Source organism: Helicoverpa armigera, chromosome 31, assembly GCF_030705265.1.
Source record: "Helicoverpa armigera isolate CAAS_96S chromosome 31, ASM3070526v1, whole genome shotgun sequence".
NCBI lineage: Eukaryota > Metazoa > Arthropoda > Insecta > Lepidoptera > Noctuidae > Helicoverpa > Helicoverpa armigera.
The window spans coordinates 3,290,161-3,314,230 of NC_087150.1; the positions used below are offsets into that span (position 1 = coordinate 3,290,161).

A 24,070-nucleotide genomic window follows, 5' to 3' on the forward strand; every position below is an offset into this window, starting at 1 on the left:
GAACCTAATTTGTATGTTTGTTACTTTGGGCCTTACCATACGTTGTGTTGGTCTTTCACGCCAAAACTACTGCACCGATTAAAATGTTCACCGGGAGGCTGAGAAAGGAATTTTTTTATTCGGTTGCGAGGAGTCCCGTAACAAAGCGTGGCGCGAAGGGAAAAAAAATGAATGATGAATTTGAAAAAAAAATATGCGAGATTCCGCCGAAATTTGTTAGTGCGAGTAGACCAGAAGACTGCGTCAGTTCCACACACTGGTAGAATCTCGCTTCAAAACGTTGATTTTCATAAAACACAATAAATTAATTTAGACTTTTACACAGTTCTGAGTACAGTTGCCAAGCGGAACAATAAACACGAGATAAAATGACAGTCACACAAACATCTGATGTTTGCTCATCAAATTGTGTCATGTGACGTCACGACATTAAATGATAAGTCGGATAGAATGTGGCCTTCATTTTACTGGGTTTTGCTCTGTATGTAATTAAATACGGATAGGAATGCGATGGTGTATAACCCAACGGCTGAGAAGGAGTATAATAGTAGAAGTCCCGTTTCACCCCTTTGGAACTAAATTTTTTTATGGGAAAACATCATACGACCCCTCCCGCTGTGGGTTAGCAGGGAGCGTCTGCGTGAGGGAGTGTGAGACTCTTACTGACTAGACCCCACCATGTTCCTTCTTAAGCCCTTTATGTACCAGCGCCGCGGTAACTCACGCGAACAATCCCGCAGACCACCTTTCTGGACACCTTATAACGACGGTAAAAAAGGAGTTTCATTAATTTTTTACATACGTATCAGGTGCAATGTGAAGGGCTCCAGGCTATTGTCAAAGCCCAACCCAACGGTCGATCCATGGGTCACCATCTTGTCACGACAAGTTCTTCCGTATTTACTACGATTTTTTGGGTCCCAGCTATCATTTGGCAGTCGTTACGGGTATTCAACCAGTCCTAACAAGGGTTGCCCGGGTAACTGGTTTGAGGAGTTCAGATAGGCAGTCGCTCCTTGTGGCACACTGGTACTCAAAAGTCAGAAGCCTGAAAGTCTGATAACCAATCTTACCAAGGGTACTAAAAAGCGGCTTCAATAATAGTTTTTCTTTAAATTAGACGCGTACCACAAGGAATGTTGTTTGAAGGAACGGTGTCAACTATCAGAGTGCTGACATTGATACGCTCTGTCACTTCGTATCGTGTTATCCTCAACCGACTTGCATGAAAACAGGTGCGCGGTCACGTGACTGCATGCCTAGGTGACATGTTTAAGTAAAAATAAATAATAGTTTTAAAACACTACTGAGTTTTGGAAGGCACGATTTACCACAAGTCCCGGTGAGGTAAGAAGTCGTGGTGGCCTAGTGGGCAAAGAACCAACCTCTCGAGTATCAGGGCGCGGGTTCGATTACAGGTCAGGCAAGTACCAATGCAACTTTTCTAAGTTTGTATAAACTTTCTAAGTATATCTTAGACACCAATGACTGTGTTTCGGATGGCACGTTAAACTGTAGGTCCCGGCTGTCATTTGGGGGTTCCGGGTATTCAGAAGCCAGTAAGTTTGACAACCAGTCTTACCAAGTGGTATAGGGTTGCCCGGGTACTGGGTTGAGGAGTTCAGATAGGGCAGTCGCTCCTTGTAGCACACTGGTACTCAGCTACATCAGGTTAGACTGGAAGCCGGACCCAACATAGTTGGGATAAGGCTCGGCAGATGAGTCAGCTGGGACCCACGAATATAAAGTGCCTTCCGAAACGTAGAGGAATTCATAATGACATAGATCTCAAGAAGTTCATAACAAAAATATTTTCTTCAATAAGGAAAATTCTCAGAATCGGTTGTTTTTAAACAAACTCAATAGTCGTGAGATTTTCTCGAAAATAATTCGTCAGCTGTATAAACAGTCGGTTCTAGTTAGTTTTGTAACAGTATTGAGAGTTAATTTTTAAGTAAACAGAGTTTATTTATTTTTATTTAGACTCAATAGGCTATAGGAATTTCTAGGAACATCAACAACTTTTAAAAAGACTGAAAAGTAGATGCGGCATCGTAATATGTATACGCGGTAACTAATAGGCGTATTTGAGTAATAAATTAAGCTAATTAATTCAAAAATAATGTATAATGCAATTAAACTATTTCCTACCACATAACGGTCTATGAATCAACTTTTCCTATTATCCTTAACATTGATAAATGTATGAATTTGGATCATTTATGAAAACATCTGCGTAGCCTTTTCCTACTTATGTTATATTTGGTTTCTAGTCAAATTGGATGCAGATATCACCATTATGCCACATGGAGGTACTGCCTATCTGACCTCCTCAAGCCAGTTACCTGGGCAACCTATTACTCCTAAGTAGGGCTGCCATCTCGAATTTCGCCAAACCCGGACAAACATTAAAAAAACCCGGACATTTGGCGTAAATCGCATTTTTACCCCGAACGAGTACTATTTTTTACCCGACTGCCAAAGAAGGAGGGTAATGTTTTTCGAGTGTATGTAAGTATGTATGTATGTCTGTTCCTTTGTGACCTCCTGTAGCCTAAACGGCTTGATGGATTTTGATGTATGAGGTATCGTTAGATTTGTCTTGATTACGGGAGTGTCATAGGATACATTTTATCCTAAAAGTCCCACGGGATATTTTTTCTAAATTTCCCTTTAAAAAAATATGTATGCGGTATCATTAGATTCATTTCAATCACGGGAGTAATAATTAATATAGGATACGTTTTTTCTCAAAATTCCCACGGGAACATGTTAATTCTGCGTCAATGCAAAGCAACTCATGCGTTAGCAAGCAAAAAGATAGGGCGTGGCCTGGCATGCGGCGCGCGGCGCGGTGCGGAGGGGGATATGCTCGAGTATACAGCCCGAATGCGGGCACACGCATAAGGGCACACGTCGTTGACGGTCGTCTCTAAATAGCGAATTTAAAATGGTACTTACATATACATAGTCTTCTACATCTACAACATTTTCGTTAAATAAAAACAGCTAAAAAGTTATAAATAAAAGAATTATTATTAAAAAAACAAAATACCCGACTGCACACTAAAAAAAGAGTAAAACAAGCCCCACAATAATATTGATCAATCAAATGCTAAAAACTAATTATGTAATACCGTTTAAACAATACCTATATTAAAATACACTACAATATGTGTTCGTAATCGATAGTTAAATAAACAGAAACTTATTTTGAATACAAATTTACTGAATATAATTTATAAATATTGATGGAAAGCATCGCAGGCGGGGACCACCTTGACCGCCACCAACGAAAATTCTGCTAAATGGTGCACAACCGAAATGACTATAAATAAGCTTCTGTTGGTCCCCGCCTGCGATGCTTTCCATCAATATTTATAAATTATTTAAGTAAACAAAATAATACCTAATTTGTAATCCATTTACTATTGACATATACTTGAATTCAATGAGGTGCTTCCTTACATGAAAAGTGTCCGGGTTTTCCCCGGACACTTCTTGAAACCCCGCCCGGACGGCCCCCGGACGGCCTCCAAACGAGGACAAATCCGGGGAAACCCGGACGGATGGCAGCCCTACTCCTAAGTAAAGCTAGTTGTTAGACTCTTGTCTTCTGACTACCCGTAGTGACTGACAAACATGTTCAAATGACAGCTGGGACCCACGAGGTAGCCTTCTGAACTCGTTATGACAGTGACTTCACCCTCGTTTCGTGGGACCTACTACCCACACATGGACAAGAAGTAGCCTATATAAATCTATATTACAAAGTTTCATTAAAATACAATTAGTAGTTTTTGCGTAAGAGTAACAAATGTGTTTATATTATTTAGTAAGATGTATAAGTTTATCTATTCCGCAAAACAAACTTATTGTTACATTTATCAATACACATTTTATTACTTAGATAAAACGTTTCTTTGATATTACATAATATGTCTGCATGATCGCTTATGTACAGTCAGCTTCAAAAGCTGCTGAACATATCACTATTTTTAAAACTGCGTAACACCGGGTCGTCTATATCTTACCGAAGTATTTATCTACTTTTTTAAAAGTTCTAGCATTCTAGTTAATTAATTTTGGCGTTTTTATAAAATTATGACCCTATACCTACGTTAACGTAAGTCAAAGCTGCATGGATCGATCGTTTATAAAAGTTTCGGGAAGCACGATAAACTGTAGGTTGACATTTGACAGGCGCTACGTACGGGTAATCAACCAGTCTTACCAAGGGGTATTGGATTGCCCGGGTAACAGGGTAGAGGTAGTCAGACAGGCAGTTGCTTTTGTACTCAGCTGCATCCGGTTAGACTGGAAGCCGACCTCAACATAGTTGGGGAAGGGTGTGGCAGATGACAGACGTGTATAGCTTTTGACGATGACCGTACCTACTTATAAAGTTTAGGTATTAAGCCGATAGTAAATTATCAAGAAAGTAAGATCGTTAAATAATAATAATAATGTAGTAATTAGTATCGTATGTTTCACCCGTATCATAATTATATGATAATAACATAGTATTTCGTAAAAACATATAATTACATTACTTCTATTTTTGGATTTTTTTGACTAGATATTTATATTGCTCGCACAAACTTCTTAAATGTATCTTTTTCCTACCCTGTTCCCAATTTATTTTAGGTCGGCACAATCCTCTCTTTCATAACTATATTTAAATCTTAATGGTTTCAAACTTAATGCTGAACTTAAACCGGAAATGTGGCCTACAATACATAGCAAGGTTTATTTTTCTTAAATCCCCCCTGAAGGCTTCCAACATGGATGTGCTAGCAGTCGTGGACGGTATATTTCCATGGGTCGCCTGTGTAACGGGGTTGATAAGGTAGTATACGTTTATTCGGTTAAGACCGGAAGCCGACCTCTATATAGTTTGGGAAAAAGCAGGTGATTATATGTTGGGAAATTGTGAAATGATTGATCAGTAAATGTAACGAGCGTGTCAGACTTTGCTGTATAAAACTGATCTCAGACTTTCAAGTGACCTAAGAAAAAAACTACATACAATCTCAAGAAATTGCTTGTAAAGATTTTGTAGCTGTCAAATACGTGATAAGTGATACAGATAGAGGAAAGCAGACCGCACATCAGTGGTAACTGTCATGCACCTTAACTCAATAATAATAAGTACGATTTTCCTATAAAACTGTTACCACTGACCTGAAGCTGATTGTACTTAAAGTAATGCCGATTTGATTAAACACATTATATGATAGCAATATGCTGTTTTATAGATTACAAATATGAGGGTTTTTGGAAACTTGTTGCTACTCGAATGGTGATGTCACATCGCGTGAAATCTCATCATCTGCGTGGTCTTTTCCCAACTATGTTGGGGTCGGCTTCCAGTCTAACCGCATGCAGCTGAGTACCAGTGTGCCTCATGGAGCGACTGCCTATCTGCCCTTCTCAACTCAGTTACCTGAGCAATCCGATACTCCTTGGTAAGACTGGTTGTCTGACTTCCTGGCTTCTGACTACCCGTAACGACTGCCAAGAATGTTCAAATGACCGCCGGAACCTACAGTTTAACGTGCCATCCGAAACATAGTCATTGGTGTCCTATATACTTAGAAAGTAAAATAAATACAAACTTTGAAAAGTTTCATTGGTACTTGCCTGATTTGGAATCGAAACCACACTCGTACATGAGAGATGGTTCTTTACCAACGAGACCTACCAAATTAACGTGCCATCTGTAAGGCTCTAGACAGACGGACTGCATTTCCCATCTGCAATCGGACTGCACGTTTGATTTGCAGTTCTATTGCAGTCGTGTCAACTGTATTCAAACTGCCCTTGAACTGCAAATTGCAGTTGGAATGCAGTTGAAATGCAGTCCGTCTGTCTAGAGCCTAACACGAAATCATGACAAGATGGTCACCACGCCAAATATTGCTATCCCTATGATCGATCGAGCCACGCGGTTGTAACTTAGCCACGAGCCAGTCAGTCATGTTGATTATCTGTCATACCATCTCCGCATGAATACCATGCTTCAACCATTTCTCAAAAACAAATGAGGGCGTGTCATTTTTGTTTTTCCTTTTTTCTATTTATTCGTTATCAAAGCGATTAGGTTAAATGAAGCGTAATAAACGATATATGTGAAGTTAATCTCACTCTTCAGTCGTTGATTAGATAATACTATCGTATTGTAGTAAGTCTAGCATAATGTCTATTTTTATATAAAACTAGGTGTGGACCGCGGTTTTGTCCGCGTTTCCATGGGAACTACTGCCCGTGCAGGGGTAAAATATAGCCTATGTTCCTCGGGAAGAGGGTAGCTTTCCATCAGTGGAAGAATTACTCAAATCGGTCCAATAGTTTTGGAGCCTTTGGGTCCAAATGATTCTTATTATTAGTAGTTATTGACTAGCTATGGACCGTTGTTTTGCCTGCTTTCTGCTTTAAATCCTAACTAATATCATAAATGTGAAAGTAACTCTGTCTGTCTGTCTCTCTGTCTTTTCTTCACGCCTAAACTACTGAACCGATTTGTGTGAAATTTGGTACAGACATAGTTTGGAACTTGAGAAAGGACAAAGGATAGTTTTTATTTCAAAAAAAAAAAATATTCCGGACATATAGCGCCATCTATTGGTCAAACCAAAAATCTGCCGGAAGTCACTATTCCACGCGAACGAAGTCGCGGGCAAAAGCTAGTATACCATAATATTACAAAGCCGAAGGGGTTTGTTTGTTTGAACGCACTCAACTTAGGTACTACTGGATCGATTAGACAATTTATGTTAGTGTTAGATAGCCTATTTATCGAGGAAGGAGGCTTTCCTGTCGGGGCTGCGGGATTGTTCGAAAGAGTTACCGCGGCCCTGGTACATAAAAGGCCTACGACGGAACACGACGGTTTTTAGTCAGTAAGAGTCTGACACTCCCTCACCGCTGCTAACCCAAAGCGGGAGGGGTTATTTGATGATTTTTGACGTCGGCTTTAAATCCGGATTCGGAAGAGAAGTTTCCATCTTATCTCCAAGTTTAAAAAACTAGACTACATTTCTAAAGCAATGTTTTGTCCCAATTTTTTTTATGATTTAATCAAACTGTGATGATACTTATTCGCGAAAAGACCTTAACAGTCTCAAGCCTACTTCTTTATAATTTTATCTCTGAGCGATAATTGCTATGTAAATAATATAATCGGTTCTTTGAACAGAGATACGTCTTAATTGTGAAATGGTTGTCAGTTCATTGTAAACAGTAAATATGTATGTTGATATTTTATTGTTTATCAAGTATAGACACGTTTTTATTATGTTGACCTGTATGTAACTATCATCACCATCATCATCATCTGTCTAGCCTTTTCCCAACTATGTTGGGGTCGGCTTCCAGTCTAACCGCATGCAGCTGAGAACTAGTGTTTTACAAGGAGCGACTGCCCTATCTGACCCCCTCAACCCCGTTACCCGGTCAACCCGATATCCCTTGGTACGACTGGTTGTCAGTCATACTAACTATCTTCTAACTACTCGTAGCGACTGCCAAAGATGTTTGATGACAGCCGGGACCCACAGTTTATCGGCCCTTCCGAAACACGGAAGAACTCATTTCGACAAGATGGTCAACTATCCTCAGAGCAACCGCCTAAAACGTTAACAATCTATAATTCCACTGTAGTTTGTAACCGCAATACCTTCATTTCCTTATTAAGGCTAATTACGTTAATTGACTGCCATTTCCTTTTGTTCTAAAGGTCTTAGAACAGGAAGCTGTGAATGCCAATCAAAAACTTCGAGATTAAATAAGGATGTTCAATAAAAATGTTAGTTACGGCTAAGTTAAAGCCGCGAGGATCGAATGGTCATAAAGTTAGGCAACGCTTGGTGTGGTCGGTCCGTGGATAGGCGACCATCTTGTCATGACGAGTTCATCCGAGTTTCTGAAGGCACGATAAACTCTAGGTCCCGGCTGTCTTTTGAACATCTTTGGCAGTCGTTACGAGTAGTCGGAAGCCAGAAAGTCTGACAACCGGTATTACCAAGGAGTTGACCGGGTAACTGTGTTTAGGAGTTCAGATAGGCAGTCGCTCCTTGTAAAGCACTGGTACTCAGCTACATCCGGTTAGACTGGAAGCCGAGCCCAACATAGTTGGAAAAAGGCTAACCAGATGAAGACTGTGGTGTGAATTTCATACAATGTCATTTATAACCTTGACATTGAAACTACTCGTTACTTGCTACTAGCTTACCGTTGAACATCAATTAGTGATTTTACACAGTACGCATAGCGTTTGTTTTTTATAGCCTCTTCATGGTTCGTAAACTATGTTGGTGGTTGATTAAAATCTGTGGTTGCTGACCAAGTTTTAGAAGTCTTGGAATTTTTTGTGTTTATATTTTAACTAGCTGGTGCCCGCGACTTCGTCTGCGCAGGTTTAGTATTTCGAACAATATGTTTACAAATTGTAGCCTATGTGTTAATCTGATGTATAAGCTATATTATTGTAAAGTTTCATTAAAATCCATTCAGTAGTTTTTGCGTGAAAGAGTAACAAACATCCATACATCCATACATACAAACTTTCGCGTTTATAATATTAGTAGGATACTAGCTGGTTTCCTGCGGTTTCACCAGCGTCCCGTGGGAACTACTGTCTGTACCGGGATAAAATATAACCTATGTTACTCGGAAGGAGTGTAGCTTTCCAATAGTTAAAGAATTTTTCAAATCAGTCTGGGTCAGTAGTTTCGGAGTTTTTACGGTACAAATAAACAAAAAATTGTTTCCTGTTTATTATATTAGTTTTGATCTGCTGGGATTTTTTTTACATGGTTGTTTAATGTTTATAGTACCAATAAGTAGACTACACAAAAGTAACTGTGTATGTCTGTCGCGCTATCACTCCAAATTAGTGAACCTGACTTCCAAAAAAGGAGGAAGGTCCTTGCTATAAAAATCTGTAACATTTTAACAATTTCTTTCATACCAACCCAATATATTAACAACCAAGACTTATCCACAAAAACGAAAACGCATTGTAACCCTAGCTGATTGTTATCGATATTTTTTGTAGATATACATATATAAAGTCACCCTAATCAATTTATTTTTCATTTGTTACAGATCAAAGCCAGCCAATAAATAAGACTGATAAACTACATAGAATTATGTAGACACGTATACAAAAGAAAAATATAGTTTTAACATTCCAGTGTACGAGTCAGTACACTTTATAGTATGACAACTGGCAGCCATATTGCGTAGCGAGAAAATCCAAGATGGCGACTCCTGTCAAAAGTGTTAAGGAGGAGAATGAGGGAGATGAAGCGAATGAAAAGCTTCTAGAAGAGAATCAGGTGTTGATTGTACCGGCTCAGCAGAATCAAGATGGCGGACTTGTGGCTGTTAAGTCTTCGAAGAAAGGTGAGCTTTTTACTATTTTTTTTCTTGTCTTTATTTTAGAAATATTTTTTTTTTGTGGTTTAAAACGTTTTTTTAAGCAAATTGATAATATTTCGCGCTCTTGACGGGGTTCGGAATAAGTATGGGTTATAATCGGGAAACCTAACCTAACCTTTTTTTTTTGGGAGGGGGAAATCCTCATGGACTTCCTCCGCCTGGGGAAAGGCGGAGGGGTATGCCGGACTCCTACCGGCTAAAACCCCCTTGTGTCCTCCTTGCACGTGTGCGCGGGGCCGCGGGAATCCAGATTCTTCCGCAGCCCCACACTAGTGCTGGCCCTCGCACGGGCCTCGTCTCTTGCACGGGGTAGTGAGGTGTTCGCCTACCCCGTGCATCATCTCAGGGGCACGCGCCGACACACGCGCGTGCCACCGCCTCGGGTCCACTGAGTAGGGGCGGGAACTTCCCCAAGTCCCTCGCCCTTGAACCCATTCATGGGGGGCGGAAGAGGGCGTTGTCCGCCCTTCTCCTGCGCCCGGTGCGCCTTCTGCGACCGGGGAAGGGAGTCAAAATCTCCCTCTCCCGTTCCGCAGATTCCTTCTGCGACATCACGTCCTCGCAAAAGGAAACCACCGCGTCCCACGACTCTGCACTGCCGACCATCCTCTGCACCACAGCCGGCAGCGACAGATCGTCTCCGATTTCGTTTGTGAGGACACGGCGCTGCTCCTCCCAAGCTACACACTCAGCGAGCGTGTGTTGCGCCGTGTCCTCCCCTCAATGGACGCAGTGGTGACACCGAGCGTCCGGCTCCCTGTCTAAGCGACACAGAAACTTGCCGAAGCACCCATGCCCCGACAGTACCTGCGTCACCCTGAATGACAGGGAGCCGTGCCCTCTCTCGAGCCAGTCGTCGAGTACTGGCCGGATCGCCTCGACGGTAGCAAGGCCGGCGGAACCTAACCTAACCTAACCTTTTTTTTTTCTCGGGAAATCCTCATGGACTTCCTCCGCCTGGGAGAGGCGGAGGGGTGTGCCGGACTCTTACCGGCTAAAACCCCCTGTGTCCTTACGTGGGCGCGGGGCCGCGGGAATCCAAATTCTTCCGCAGCCCCGCACTGGTGCTGGCCCGCCTTGCGGGCCTCGCCTCGGGCACGGGGGGGTGAGGTGTTAAACTCCCCCGTGCAACGCCTCAGAGGCGCGCGTCGACACCCGCGCGCGCCTCCGCCTCGGGTCCGTTGAATAGGGGGCGGGGACTTCCCCAAGTCCTTCGCCCCTGGACCCGTTCATGGGGGGCGGAAGAGGGCGTTGTCTGCCCTCCTCCGGCGCCCGGAGCGCCTGCTGCGGGCGGGATCGGCAGTTGAAATCTCCTCTCCCGTTCCGCAGCTTCCTTCTGCGACATCACGTCCTCGCAGAAGGACACCACTGCGTCCCACGACTCTGCGCTGCCGACCATCTTCCGTACCACGGCCGGCAGCGACAGATCGCCTCCTACTTCATTTGTGAGGACACGGCGCTGCTCCTCCCAAGCAACACACTGAACGAACGTGTGTTGCGCCGTGTCCTCCCCGCCATGGACGCAGTGGTGGCACCGAGCGTCCGGCTCCTGCCTATGCGACACAGGTACTTGCCGAAGCAGCCGTGCCCCGACAGCACCTGCGTCACCCTGAACGACAGGGAGCCGTGCCTTCTCCCGAGCCAGTCGTCGAGCACTGGCCGGATCGCCTCGACGGTGGCGAGGCCGGCGGTAGGGCGCAGAAGCCTCTGCCGCCATTCCGCCACCAAGACCTGACGGAGCTCTGCTCGGCGCTGCGCTATCTGCCGCTGCACCGGCCTCGAGTCCCGTGCCCGCTCTTCCTCGCGCCACCGATACAGCGACGCGAGTACTTTAGCCTCTAGGTCCCAGGGCGGGGATCCGGCCAGGACGCAAGCCGCCTCGTAGGAAATCGTGCGATACCCGCGGACGACTCTGACGGCCATCGCCCTCTGCGGTCTGCGCAGAATGGCTAGAGTGCTGGCCGCCAGGTCCATCGCCCACACAGGGGCCCCATATAGGGCCATGGACCGCACGAACCTAACCTAACCTAACCTAACCTAGGGCTATTGGGTTGCCCGGGTAACTGGGTTGAGGAGGTCAGATAGGCAGTCGCTCCTTGTAAAGCACTGGTACTCAGCTGAATCCGGTTAGACTGGAAGCCGACCCCAACATAGTTGGGAAAAGGCTCGGAGGATGATAATCGGGAAACAATCTTATTGAGCGACAGGCTCTAAGCCGATTTTAGCCCAATTTTTGGGTTCATAGGGTAACTTTAAAGAGAAATACTTAATCAGGTAAATACTGAATATAAATTATTTTTTGTTTTTTTTTTTTCCAAAAGGGCTTAACATAAAAACACCTTATTAAAAGTTATAAATCCAAACAAACATTCAGATTTAAAGTAAATAAATAAATTAACTTCAATTTCTTTTAACAGACAGTTAACAAATAAACCAGTTTAACTTGTAAACAACGGAATAAGCTTGTAAACAAGTCTGTTAGTCATGGCGTGAATAATAAATAGGACAAACAAAACGCGTGATAGTGGAACAAAGCGATTCACTAAATAACATTTTAGTTGACATAAATCATCATCATCTTCAAAGCTTTTTACCCAACTATGTTGGGGTCGGCTTCCAGTCTAACCGGATGCTGCTGAGTACGAGTGTGCCACAAGGAGCGACTGCCCTATCTGAGCTCCTCAACCCAGTAATCCGGGCAACCCAATACCCCTTGGTTAGACTGGTGTCAGACTTACTGGCTTCTGACTACCCGAGTCGTTACGGGTAGTCAGTCCCACTATGACAAACAACTCAGTTAGTCATGGTGTGAAGAATTAATAGTAGGACAAACAAAACAAGTGATAATTTAATGGAATAAAGAGATTCACTAAATGACAATGTTTTTACTCACAGATATATTTTGTTGACATAAATCATGTAGTTGTATGGTTTTTTGTTATATCATGTACTTATCCAAAATTAATAAAATAACAACAAAATAATATTTATTTCTCCAAAAACAAAATAATAATTCTTCCATTACTGAGAATTTAAAAAAAAAATATATATATATATATATATATAAATATAAAAAAGTTTAATTTTCTCAAATGTAATTTTATGAGAAAGCCTAATTATTTCCAATATTTGTTTTTAATAAGTAAATGAATATATGTACATAATTTTCATTTAAGAAGTTTTGTTCTCAAAACAACAGTTTATTTTGTAAATTGAACGTGAATTTCGTATTTAGTTATTTTAAGAAAACTGACGTTTTTGTTTTAATTAACTCGGGCCTAAAAGACCAGTGTCCAAAACTCGATTATAAAAATCATGTGGGTACTTACAGCAAACTTTTCTCAAACCCACCTCTTTGGTAGAATATATTGGAGTCTTAATTTTGTGGTGCTGTGATTAGTGTTCTCGTGAATAAAATGGCTAAACACAGATATAAGAAGTTAAAAGGTAGGTTTAGAAGTAATTTGTGCTAAAAATAATTGGGGAAATTGTTCGCCATTTCGTTCTTTCCAGTAAAATAAGAATATCATTTGTTTGCATAAAACATGGGAAACACATAGGAAGTGGTGAAATGTGGGCGTTTTGGGGGCTTGTCTTAATATTTGATGTACTCAAAGTACTGTTTTTCTGTAAATAAGTGTACATTGATTTAGATTTCATAAAATACTTTTGAAATAACATGAAGTTAGCCGATTGCCATTTAGAACTGTACAATTTAGTTATACTTATTATCCAACTTGATTGCAATGTCATCCTAACGACGTACCAAGCACTGCTAGTCACCCACGTCCCGGCAGAAATACTTTCAGCAACCTGAGAAAGGACACAGGCTACTTTTTATCCAGATGCGGGAGATAGTTCTCTTGAGATACAGGTGTAACCGCTATAATCAGATGTTTTTTTTTTAGTAAGTCTTATACCAGTTTCATTACTCATCATCATCATCCTCCGAGCCTTTTCCCAACTATGTTGGGGTCGGCTTCCAGTCTAACCGCATGCAGCTGAGTACCAGTGTGCTACACGGAGCGACTGGCTATCTGACTAGTCTCAATACTCATCATCCTCCGAGCCTTTTCCCAACTATGTTGGGGTCGGCTTCCAGTCTAACCGCATGCAGCTGAGTACCAGTGTGCTACACGGAGCGACTGGCTATCTGACTTACTGACTAGTCTCAATACTAAACTAACAAAATTCCGTGAAAATTCTCAATTCTCAAGAACCCCTAATGGCTTGTTCACACGTCGTTAGTGACTCGCTAACTTCACTCGACCGTGTTAATGAGATAGTAAACAGGTATATTTTCGAAGATTCACGTGTACTATGTATGGTATGGGATTTTGGTTCATGATATGATCGTAATTATAGGTTTGTTAAGGTATATTTTAATTTATTTTTATTTATACTCGATTTGCAAAGGCTCTTCCCTATAGATAGATAGATAAAATATAATCTTAACATGACTTTTGATTTGCAAAATTAAGTTTAATAATGCGAATAGCAGACACAATTGATCCAATATTTTAAGCAGCAGTTTATTTTTTTGTATGTATGCCATTGGTTTACGTGTGTACTCAAATTGAGTATAATAATAATTTTGCACTTACTTAAGCGTAAGTTACTGCGGCTGTAGGATACTTTTCATCCCTTTGCGCGGGTTAGTACTTACCCTTCAACTGCAACTTGAACTGTGGAGAACAGCTGGTGCATCATAAATCAATATTTGTCCATGAATAATTTAATGTTTTTTAACTGCGCAGTTATCTGGTAATAAATAATAGTTTAATACACAGGAAAACTTTAATTGAAATGTTTCAATAATAACTGTGAGCGTTCTTTTGACGTAAAGTAACTATTAGGGTTACTATGTAAGTAGGTTATTTAAGTACTTAATAAGAGTTATTTATAGATAAGGTTTTAACTATTGAACACTGAAATCCTTACTTGATATTATTAATGAGAAAGTCACTCCGTCTGGTTGTTGCACTTTCACGCTAAAGCTTGTGGCACATTATAGCAGCACCGCAACAGCACGGCTGCAGCACGGCGTCTATACACGATTTAATGCTCTAAATTGAATGACAACTTAAATGCTGGTGTGGAGCCGTGTTGTTGCGGTGCCGCTATAATGTGTCATAACCTTAAATCTACAGCACCCATACCAAACGGTTGGTACACATATAGTCTAAAGCCTGAGAAGGGACACAGGCTACTTTTTATCCGGGTGCGGGAAGTAGTTCCCTCGGGACTCCAGTGGAAATTGCTAGCATAAAAAACGTCTTACGATAAAAACTAGCTGAAATTATTCGACATTGAATTGAAAGATTTAATGAGTGGGACCTACAAAACTCGTAACCCAATTACATATTTATTGGTAGATAAATTTTTTTTTGAGGCTTAAATAGTTTTTGTTTTTTTTTTCATTTATGTTTTTCTTTAACATCTTATTATCTAAGAAATGTAGGCCAATGTCCTGAATAGAAGTCTAGACTCTAGACTTGTAAGTCAACTAACTCTGTCTGAACAAGTATTACATATTCTTTCTGTCTAGACAACTGGATTTATATAAACGTACCAGCTTCCGCCCGCGGCTTCGTCCCCGTAGAATTCGGTTATATCGCATTTCCAAGGGAACTCTTCAAAAGTCTGGGATAAAAACTATCCTATGTCTAACCGCATGCAGCTGAGAACCAGTGTTTTACAAGGAGCGACTGTCCTATCTGACCTCCTCAACCCAGTTACCCGGGCAACCCAATACCCCTTGGCAAGACTGGTTGTCAGATTTTCAAGCTTTTGACTACCCGTAACGACTGGCATAGATGTTCAAATGATTAAGTTTTTTATCTACAGTATTATCTAAGAAATATAGGCCAATGTCCTAAATAGACTAACCTAAGTCTAGACTGGTAGTCGACTAACTCCGTCTGAACAAGCACTATATTTACCTATATTACATATTCTTTCTGTCTAGACGACTGGATTATAGAAATGTGTACGTATGTAGGAACGTTAAATGGTGAGTGAGATATGTTGAGCATGAATGAATGTGTGAATGAGATGAAGTATGAAGGAGTTCAAGTTCAAATTGATGAAACAATTGACGAATAGGGAAAATACAGGACGAGCAAAGAATAAAATTTTGTTTTATCAATAAGTAACCGTTTTGCCGCGGTTTCGTTCGCCTCCCCTCTGAACCACGGATAAAATATAGCCTGTGTTTCTTGGGAAGAGTGTAGCGAGCGTCTCAATTTTGAAATAATTTTTGTAATCGCTTCTGTAGTTTCGGTTCCTTTAAGGGTACAAACATTTATAATATTACTATAGATAGTACATAGATTTCTTTCAGTACTTTTTCACTGTAATTTTTTCCGGTCATACATGTTTTTGTAATTCCATACCACTAGAAGACTAATTTATTATTTGTGAGTAACATATGCCATATTTTATCCTGGTACAGTAAATAATTTTCTCGAAACGCGAGTAAAACAGCCACTATTCAAAATACAAACTAGTTCCATCTGATCTAGCCCTTAGTACCTAGCGTGCAAGGATACAACGCAAAATTGTTCGCAAACACGCGATATCTAGCATTTAGTTTCATTGGATTTCATCAGAATTAGCTCAGTTTTATCTGAAACAGTGCTATGTGTGATAAACACTGTGATGAGAAAAACGGTATGTGATGTTTTTAAAACCGATTTTAAGAAAAGGAGATTTTCAGTTGATTTTTTGACTTGTCTGTATGTTTGTGCGCGAGTATCTCGGGTTTGGATATAGCTATTTTCATGCGGTTTTCAGCGAATTTAGTATTTTATATGTTAAGTTAAGGAGAAGAGTTTAAATTATATTATTTGTTGTAATTAGAAGGGTTATAAATATTGTTTTGTCTATTTTTGTATGTGTGTATCTTCTTTTGAACATCTTTGGCAGTCGTTAGTAGTCAGAAGGCAGAAAATCTGACAACCAGTCTTACCAAGGGATATTGAGTTGCCAGGGTAACTGGGTTGAGGAGATCAGATAGGCAGTCGCTCCTTGTAGCACACTGGTGCTCATGCATCCAGTTAGACTGGAAGCCGACCCCAACATAGTTGGGAAAAGGCTAAGCAAATGATAATATTATGATTTGAATGTTACACATTCATTTGTTTTTCCTACCTACACTACTTCGTGAATGAGAGCGTTTAAGGTCAATCAGTTTCAGTACAATTTTTCTCTTATGATATTCTACCTTTGTACATACTCGTCATTGTTTAGGTAACTCGGGTTCACAAACAAAAACTCAGCGATCGTTGCCTTTGTGACTCATATAGTCATACACAGCTGTTTTGCACTCGCAGTGGGGCGTGTCTTTGTGTTGTGTGTCATCCGTATTATGTTGCTAAGGCTTGGTAATCTCCGTGGCTGCGGGATTGTTCGCGCGAGTTACCGCGGCCCTGGTACATAAAAGGCCTACGACGGAACACGACGGTGTTTAGTCAGTAAGAGTCTGACACTCCCTCACCGCTGCTAACCCACAGCGGGAGAGGGGTCATTTGATGATTTTTGGCGTCGTTAAAAAAAGGCCTAGTTATCTCAATTGTACTATGTATAACTAGTTTTTCCATGTTTCGGAAGGCACGTTAAACTGTAGGTCACGACTATCATTTGAACATCTTTCGCAGTCTTTACGGGTAGTCAGAAGGCAGGAAGTTTGACAACCAGTCTTGCTAAAGGGTAACTGGGTTGAGGAGGTCAGATAGGGCAGTCGCTCCTTGTGGCACACTGGTACTCAGCTACATCCGGTTAGACTGGAAGCCGTCCCCGACATAGTTGGGAAAAGGCTTGGGAGATGATGATGGTACAGTAGTTTTGTGTTACTTTCGTATTAATGATATAAGTGAGAATGTAAATAATGGATTCTTTGTTTATTTCACAAAGATCTAGTAATTTTAAATTGTTTGTTTTTAAAGAGTCTGGAGTCTGGACGCTTTGCAGTCAATTAAACGTATCTAAAAATATAATCCTTTTATAGTTGAAAACATACGGCTGGTTAGTACGTTCAATAGAAACATCAGGCTTCCTATGATGAACAAAAACATATTAATTGTCAATACAATTGCACTTATTTAGGACTAGCCGTTTTCACCCGCGTCCTGTGGGAACTACTGCCCGTACTGGGATAAAATATAGCCTACTAGCTTTCGCCTGCGGCTTTGCCCGCGAACAGTTCGGTTATATCGCGTTTTCAAGAGAACTCTTCAAAAGTCCGGGATAAAATAGTTTTTATCCCACATATAGTTTATATCCATTTAACATGGGATAGTTCCCATGTTCTGTCTCAAGGTTCTATCTCTGTACTTACCAAATTTTATTAAAATCACTTTAATGGTTTAAACGTGAAAGCGAAACAGGCAGACAGAGTTAATTTCGCATTTATAATATTAGTAGGGATTAATATAGATTTATTTATTACTGCAGATTTATTTGAGACGTGACAAATTTATTTATTTTCTTGCTTCAATATTAATTTTGCCATTATTCCATAAAACTTAAGATGAGGTTATGATCCCTATTTTATTTCTCTGTTAATGGCGCATGAACACGCCATTAATATAGCCACCATTTTATGACGGAAAATCTTGTTTATTACTTGTGTTGTATGTCTTATTTCATAAAAGCGGGTGAGATATATGTATGTACTTGTGTGTGTTAATGTACAATCACGTTGTCTTTGTATGAAGAAACTGTAAATCTCGCGTTTTTTTCCCAAAATTTAAGATTCAACAAAATACACTCGTGAGCAAAAAAATGGAATCACCCTCTTGCGCTATACAAATTCAACGATCGCCAATGATACAATATTATACAGTTAAATGTTTATGGTCTCGTTTGAAAGCCTATACTTTTATACTATATAGTCCAAACCACCAACCAACCTGCATTGAGCAAGCGTAGTGATTAACGCTCAATCCTTCTCCGTGGGAGAGGAGGCCGCAGCCCAGCAGTGGGACGATAAAAAGGCTGTAACTTCCCTAAAAAACAGACTTATTCCTTTTTTTTATTTACCATGCCTATTGTCATCGCCGGCTTTACGTGTCCTCCCAGGCACATGGGCATGGGATGAACCTATTACTCTCCAAAATATAACATATTAAGATTCAACAAAATAACAAGTTCTAGCTTCAAGATTCCAAGGTTACTCGAATACCATAAACTATAATACATTACTTAGATGTTAGTCTTCACGGTCGCGTGTAACAAAACGATGTATTTGGAGGTCAGATCTCAGATTGTGTAAATTTATTACAACGACGCACCTGAAACTGAAATTCGTGTTGCGAAGATTTTGTTTGAAGACTTCGGTGTTTAGGCGAGTTGAAAGCACGTCGAATTGGTGGGTCCCGGTTGTCATTTGAACATCTTTGGCAGTCGTTAAGGGTGGTCAGAAGCCAGAAAGCCTGATAACCAGTCTTACCTAGAGGTATCGGGATGCCTCCGAACTGATGAACTGGGTTGAGAAGGTCAGATAGGCAGTCGGTTAATTGAAAACACTCAGTTGCATCGGGATAGTCGACCCCAAAATAGTTGGGAAAAGGCTAGGCAGATGATGATTAAGGAAGGATGATTGAATTATACATTTAATAATTAATAACAGCAATAATTTACGCCATTTACCATATTCCTCTTAATCAATTACGTCGATAACCATTCAGCAACAGAATGAAAATGTACGGAACAAATACAAATAGTAATTATTTTTTTACGGCTTCGTTATCTACGCAAGCGATTCTCATTTTGTTAGTGTCAATTTCAATAACCGATCTATCTTTGAGAAAAGATAGATTTTTGACATTAGCCTCATACAAATCTAATGAGAAATCTCTAGATACTTAGGTTATTGAAAGCAGTCTTCTGTTTTAACCGTAAGGATGACGAATGACAGAGACACTTTAAAGCGGACTAGGGGGAATAAGGCAGTATGAAGAAGCTTTGAAACAAGCTCGTGCACAGCCACACGGGTCGAAAGATCATAAGATTAAGCAACACTTGACGCGGGCAATCCATCTTTGCATGACGAGGTCCTCTGTGTTTCAGGAGGCACGTTAAAATGTTAGGTTCCGGCTGTCATTTGAACATATTTGGCAGTCGTTGCGGGTACTCAGGAACTAGAAAGTCTGATAACCAGTCTTACCTAGAGGTATTGGGTTGCCGCAGTCGCTCCTTGTGGCACACTGGTACTCAGCTGCATCCGGTTAGACTGGAAGCTGACCCCAACATAGTTAAGGCTGATGCATCTTTCCTTACTCCTTGGGCTGATGATAAACGCAGATATTCCATCAAAGATGCATCTTCAACTTATAAATCATTGAAAGTTTAAAAAGTGCAATTAAAAGTTTAATAGCCGTAATAAATAATGGTATTTTATATACGTTTATAGAACTTATGACCTGCAGCCTGGCAGCGATCCAATTCCATAACTGTTGGAAAGAAATTGGCCAAGTGTTAATTGGGTCACGTGTAATTTTTATTTAGGTACTATTGAAAAAAATTTAGACGTAGTTTGCATTTTCATACCAATTGCATAGAAAGTAACTTTAAAAACAGTTTAATAAAATTATTGGTTTTTGAATAGATGTCGACTACCGTATTGAGATTTGTATTAGGCATTTTAAAACTTATTTCTCCTGGTTTTACTCGCATCCCAGGGGAGCTTCTTTTTGTAGATACCCCCAAAATATACCCTATGTAAAATTTGGGTAGTGTAGCTTCCCAACAGTGAAAGAGTTTTTCACATCTGTTCAGTAGTTTCGGAACCTTTAGATTGTTTTCTTCTGTATAAATTAATTTAGTTAAAAATACTTTTTCATTTATTTTTTTTGCCGTCCACCGCAACGTGGCAATGCTGCCAGCCTCTTAGGTACACTCCCGGTGGGCAGTGATGATAAGTTTTTTGATGCCATTTTGTAATTGTTATTATTATTTTAATTAATTTCATTTTAGAGAGTAGGTGTAAATAAGCCGTTTGTTAAATTTTATTTTCTATTTCGCCTTTTTATGTCCATTGTTAAAACCAGCACGCCTCAAAAGCTACTAACTTGGTCAAACTCGCTTGACGAAATACCATCCCGTATAATTCCAGTCTTCAGTTCCAAAAATTGGCGCCTTTCCAACCAGCGTGGGAGTAGCTATAAATATTACAGTTTTTAACTTGCACTAATAACACTGCTTTGGTTAAACACTTATTTATATAGGTTTGTCTCGCGGTTGCACGCGTATTTTTTAAAAGATTTAAAAAAAAGGGGGTTCTGTTAGATCTATGTGTGTTTGTGCGCGATTATCTCGTGTTTGGCTGACCCGATTTTCAATGAGGCTTAGCGTAGCATTTGTCTGACGAGAAGATTTAGGCACAGATTTTTTTTCATAGTACAGTTGTTTTAATATTTAAGGTTATACACATATTTACTTAAACTTAAAATATATACAACTTAATTACAGATTACTTGATAGGTATTGAAGTAGGATATTCTTTAGTTTATAGATATTGTTTAGTTTAGTTTTTTTTTTGAAGAAATCAGTCTCTCCTCTCGTATAAAATATATACCTACACATTTCTACATATTTGTTTTCTTCTTTAGATAAATATCTGGACAAAACTTTCAAAGAAAACTGTACCTACTGTAACCTACATATTTGTAGGTATAGATTTTATACGAGACGATAGAATAGGCAGTCTAGACGCACCCTAAGATACAATGATCAACACATTTTCCCGTGACTCACAGTTTTCTTTGAAAGTTTTGTCCAAATATTTATCTAAAGAAGAAAACATGGTGCGAGCCAAGATTTTCGTAATTATTCAGAGACCCAGCCATTAGCAATTCATGGTTTAGGTTCAGACTTTCTGCCTACAATTTTTTGTATTTCAGTCTAAATATCAGTCATGTACCATAAAGTGATTTCTTCAAAAAAAAAAAAAACTAAACTAAACAATATCTATAAACTAAAGAATATCCTACCTAGGTTAGGTACATACATTCAAACTTAACCCCATTATTAACGTATTGTTCTCTTTCTTTCCACAGTTAAGTTACCAGAAGACTCCAATGCGGTGGGGGGAGGTCGTTTCACCATAGGTCCGGCGCCGGAACGCGACTGGGAGATGGTACCACCCGACGGCAAATGGGGATGGTGTGTACTCGTAGGTAATCTGCCACCAGTGGCGTTTGTTATATTAGATTTAGAGTATACTGCTTTAAGATGAAGTATACGGCTTACTTCTCATCTTTAAGATTCTTAAAGATCAGAAGTAGAAGATTGTCATTGTATGGGAAAGAAATGAGGAGGGATGATACACATGTAACAAAGTGTGTGCTAAGTATGAATATAGATGGATGGAGAGGAAGAGGAAGACCTAAGAAAAGATGGATGGATTGACTGAAAGATTACATGAATAAGAAGGAAGTGAGTGTCAGTATGACGAGTGACAGGGGAAAATGGAAGAGAATGACATATTGCGCCGACCCTTTAGAGTTCTGATTATCATTCCAAAAAAAAATATATGAAGAGTAGCGTCTACCGTTAGAGTCGATTCATATCTGACAAAAAATGCGCCGAGAGCGTATCGTAATTGTATGATTTTAGGATTAGAGCATTTAGGGAACACCTAATACGAATTTCGTTTCCAACAAAAAAGGTTAAATGTCTCTTATAACCTTTATTATTGGGGGAGCCCTTATTCTAAGTGACACTTAGTTAAGGAAACGGTAAAAGATTGTTGGTGACAACGGGCATTACACTTCAGAACAATGATCACTTTATTACGAATTGGACCTACATAACGTTTCGTTTCACAGGTGCAACGCTAGTGAACATCCTAATACCTGGTACTATCAAGTCTTTTGGCGTCCTACTGGTGGAGTTCAACGATGTGTTCCAATCTAGCGCGTCTGCGTCATCAAGCGCTGTGCTACTTCTTGTACAGTAGTTTGGGTTTGAAAAGAAAACAAGTCACATGAAAATCTTTAGCAATTCTCGCCCACTAGCTCACCTCCCTCCCACTCTCTTCCCTCTCCTTCTTCTTCCGCTTATTCTACACCCAGCGATCTCCTTTCACCAATTCTTCCATTTCCCTTTGTTTACCTCTGTGTCTGTCCCCTCTCCCTTCCCTCTATTTCTCATTTTGCTCCCAAATTAGAATTACAATTTCGTCCCATCTCACCCACTCCCTCTTTGTCTCTCAATTCTCTCCAATCCTCCCCTCTCTATATATTTCACATGGCCTTTTCTTCTTTCCTTCTACCTGTCTCCCTCCCCCTTTCTTCCTTCCTGACACCAGCCGTTCACTCTCCCCGTTCTCTCTTTGGCCATTCAACTATACACACAATGACCACCGTTTTATATTTTCTTCTCTTAACTTCCCATTACTAAAACATCATCTCTTGCATTCCAGGTCCTCTATCATCGATCCTATCAGTGAAATGGTCGTATAGAACGGTGACCCTCATCGGCGGCAGTTTTGCGGCGTTCGGCATGATATTCAGTAGCTGCGCCTTTTCTATCACCTATTTGTATTTTAGGTGAGTTTATAACGACTTTATAGTTAAACTAGCCGTTATCCCGCGGTTTCACCCGCGTTCCGTGGGAGCTACTGCCCGCATCGGGATAAAATATAGCCTTTGTTAGTCGCAGATAATATAGCATTCTAATGGTGAAAGAATATTTAAAATCGGTCCAGTAGTTTTTGAGTTTATCCATTACAACCAAACAAACAAAGTTTTCCTCTTTATAATATTAGTATAGATAATAAGCCTATCGTCATCTTAATCTGTCTGGCCTTTTCCCAACTTTGCTGAGGTCGGCTTCCAGTCTTATCTGATCTCCTCAAAACACAGTCAACTGGGTAACCTTACATAGTTCTTCATATGTTATTGGTTATGACGAAGTAAAAGATTTCAAGTAATAAGCCGAAAACCAGTTTTACATTCAGAAACTGTCTATCTGATCTCCACAACCCAGTTACCCGGGCAACCCGATACCCTTCAGTAAGACTGGTTGTCAGACTTTCTGGCTTCTGACTACCCGTAACTACTGCCAAAGACGTTCAAATGACAGCCGGGACACCAATTTAACGTGCCTTTTGAAACACAGTCAATGGTGTCTAAGATATACTTAGAAAGTACATACAAACTTAGAAAAATTGCATTGGCACTTGCCTAAGTTGGGATCGCCTTCATACTTGAGAGGTTGGTCGTTTACCCACTAGGCCACCACGACTTTTTTTGCCTTTGCTTTGCTTGACCTACTTAATTTTATTTATTTTTTCCAGTTTTGGCGCGATGGTAGGCACAGGCGCTGGTCTAGCCTTCCCTCCTACAGTATATATAGTGACATCATACTTCGTACGTCTGAGAGGGCTTGCGAACGGCATCTGTATGTCTGGGAGCGCCTTTGGAAGTATTATACTGCCGCCCGTCTTGAGGTATCTGCTTGAAGAGTATGGGTATAAGTGAGTATGTCTTTGATAAATGCTGTTTAGTATTCTTAATACGCTAGTGAGGGATCAATTTCCAGCATCAGGTTAAGAAGTAGGCCATTAAAAGTATGTCCTTTCTTAGACTCTAGCTAGACTGTCTGTGTACCAAACATTTCA

General features: G+C 40.3%; 1 protein-coding gene across 1 annotated transcript in view; it reads left to right on the plus strand.

Annotated features, from left to right (window-relative positions):
* LOC110382117 (monocarboxylate transporter 12) overlaps positions 1–24,070 on the plus strand; it is a 57,632-nt gene that overhangs the window by 14,830 nt on the left and 18,732 nt on the right. The window contains 6 exon segments of the mRNA XM_049839791.2: positions 9,109–9,408; positions 21,504–21,623; positions 22,275–22,377; positions 22,379–22,410; positions 22,871–22,997; positions 23,747–23,926. Of these exon segments, the coding sequence (XP_049695748.2) occupies positions 9,264–9,408; positions 21,504–21,623; positions 22,275–22,377; positions 22,379–22,410; positions 22,871–22,997; positions 23,747–23,926 (707 nt within the window). The 5' untranslated portion in view covers positions 9,109–9,263.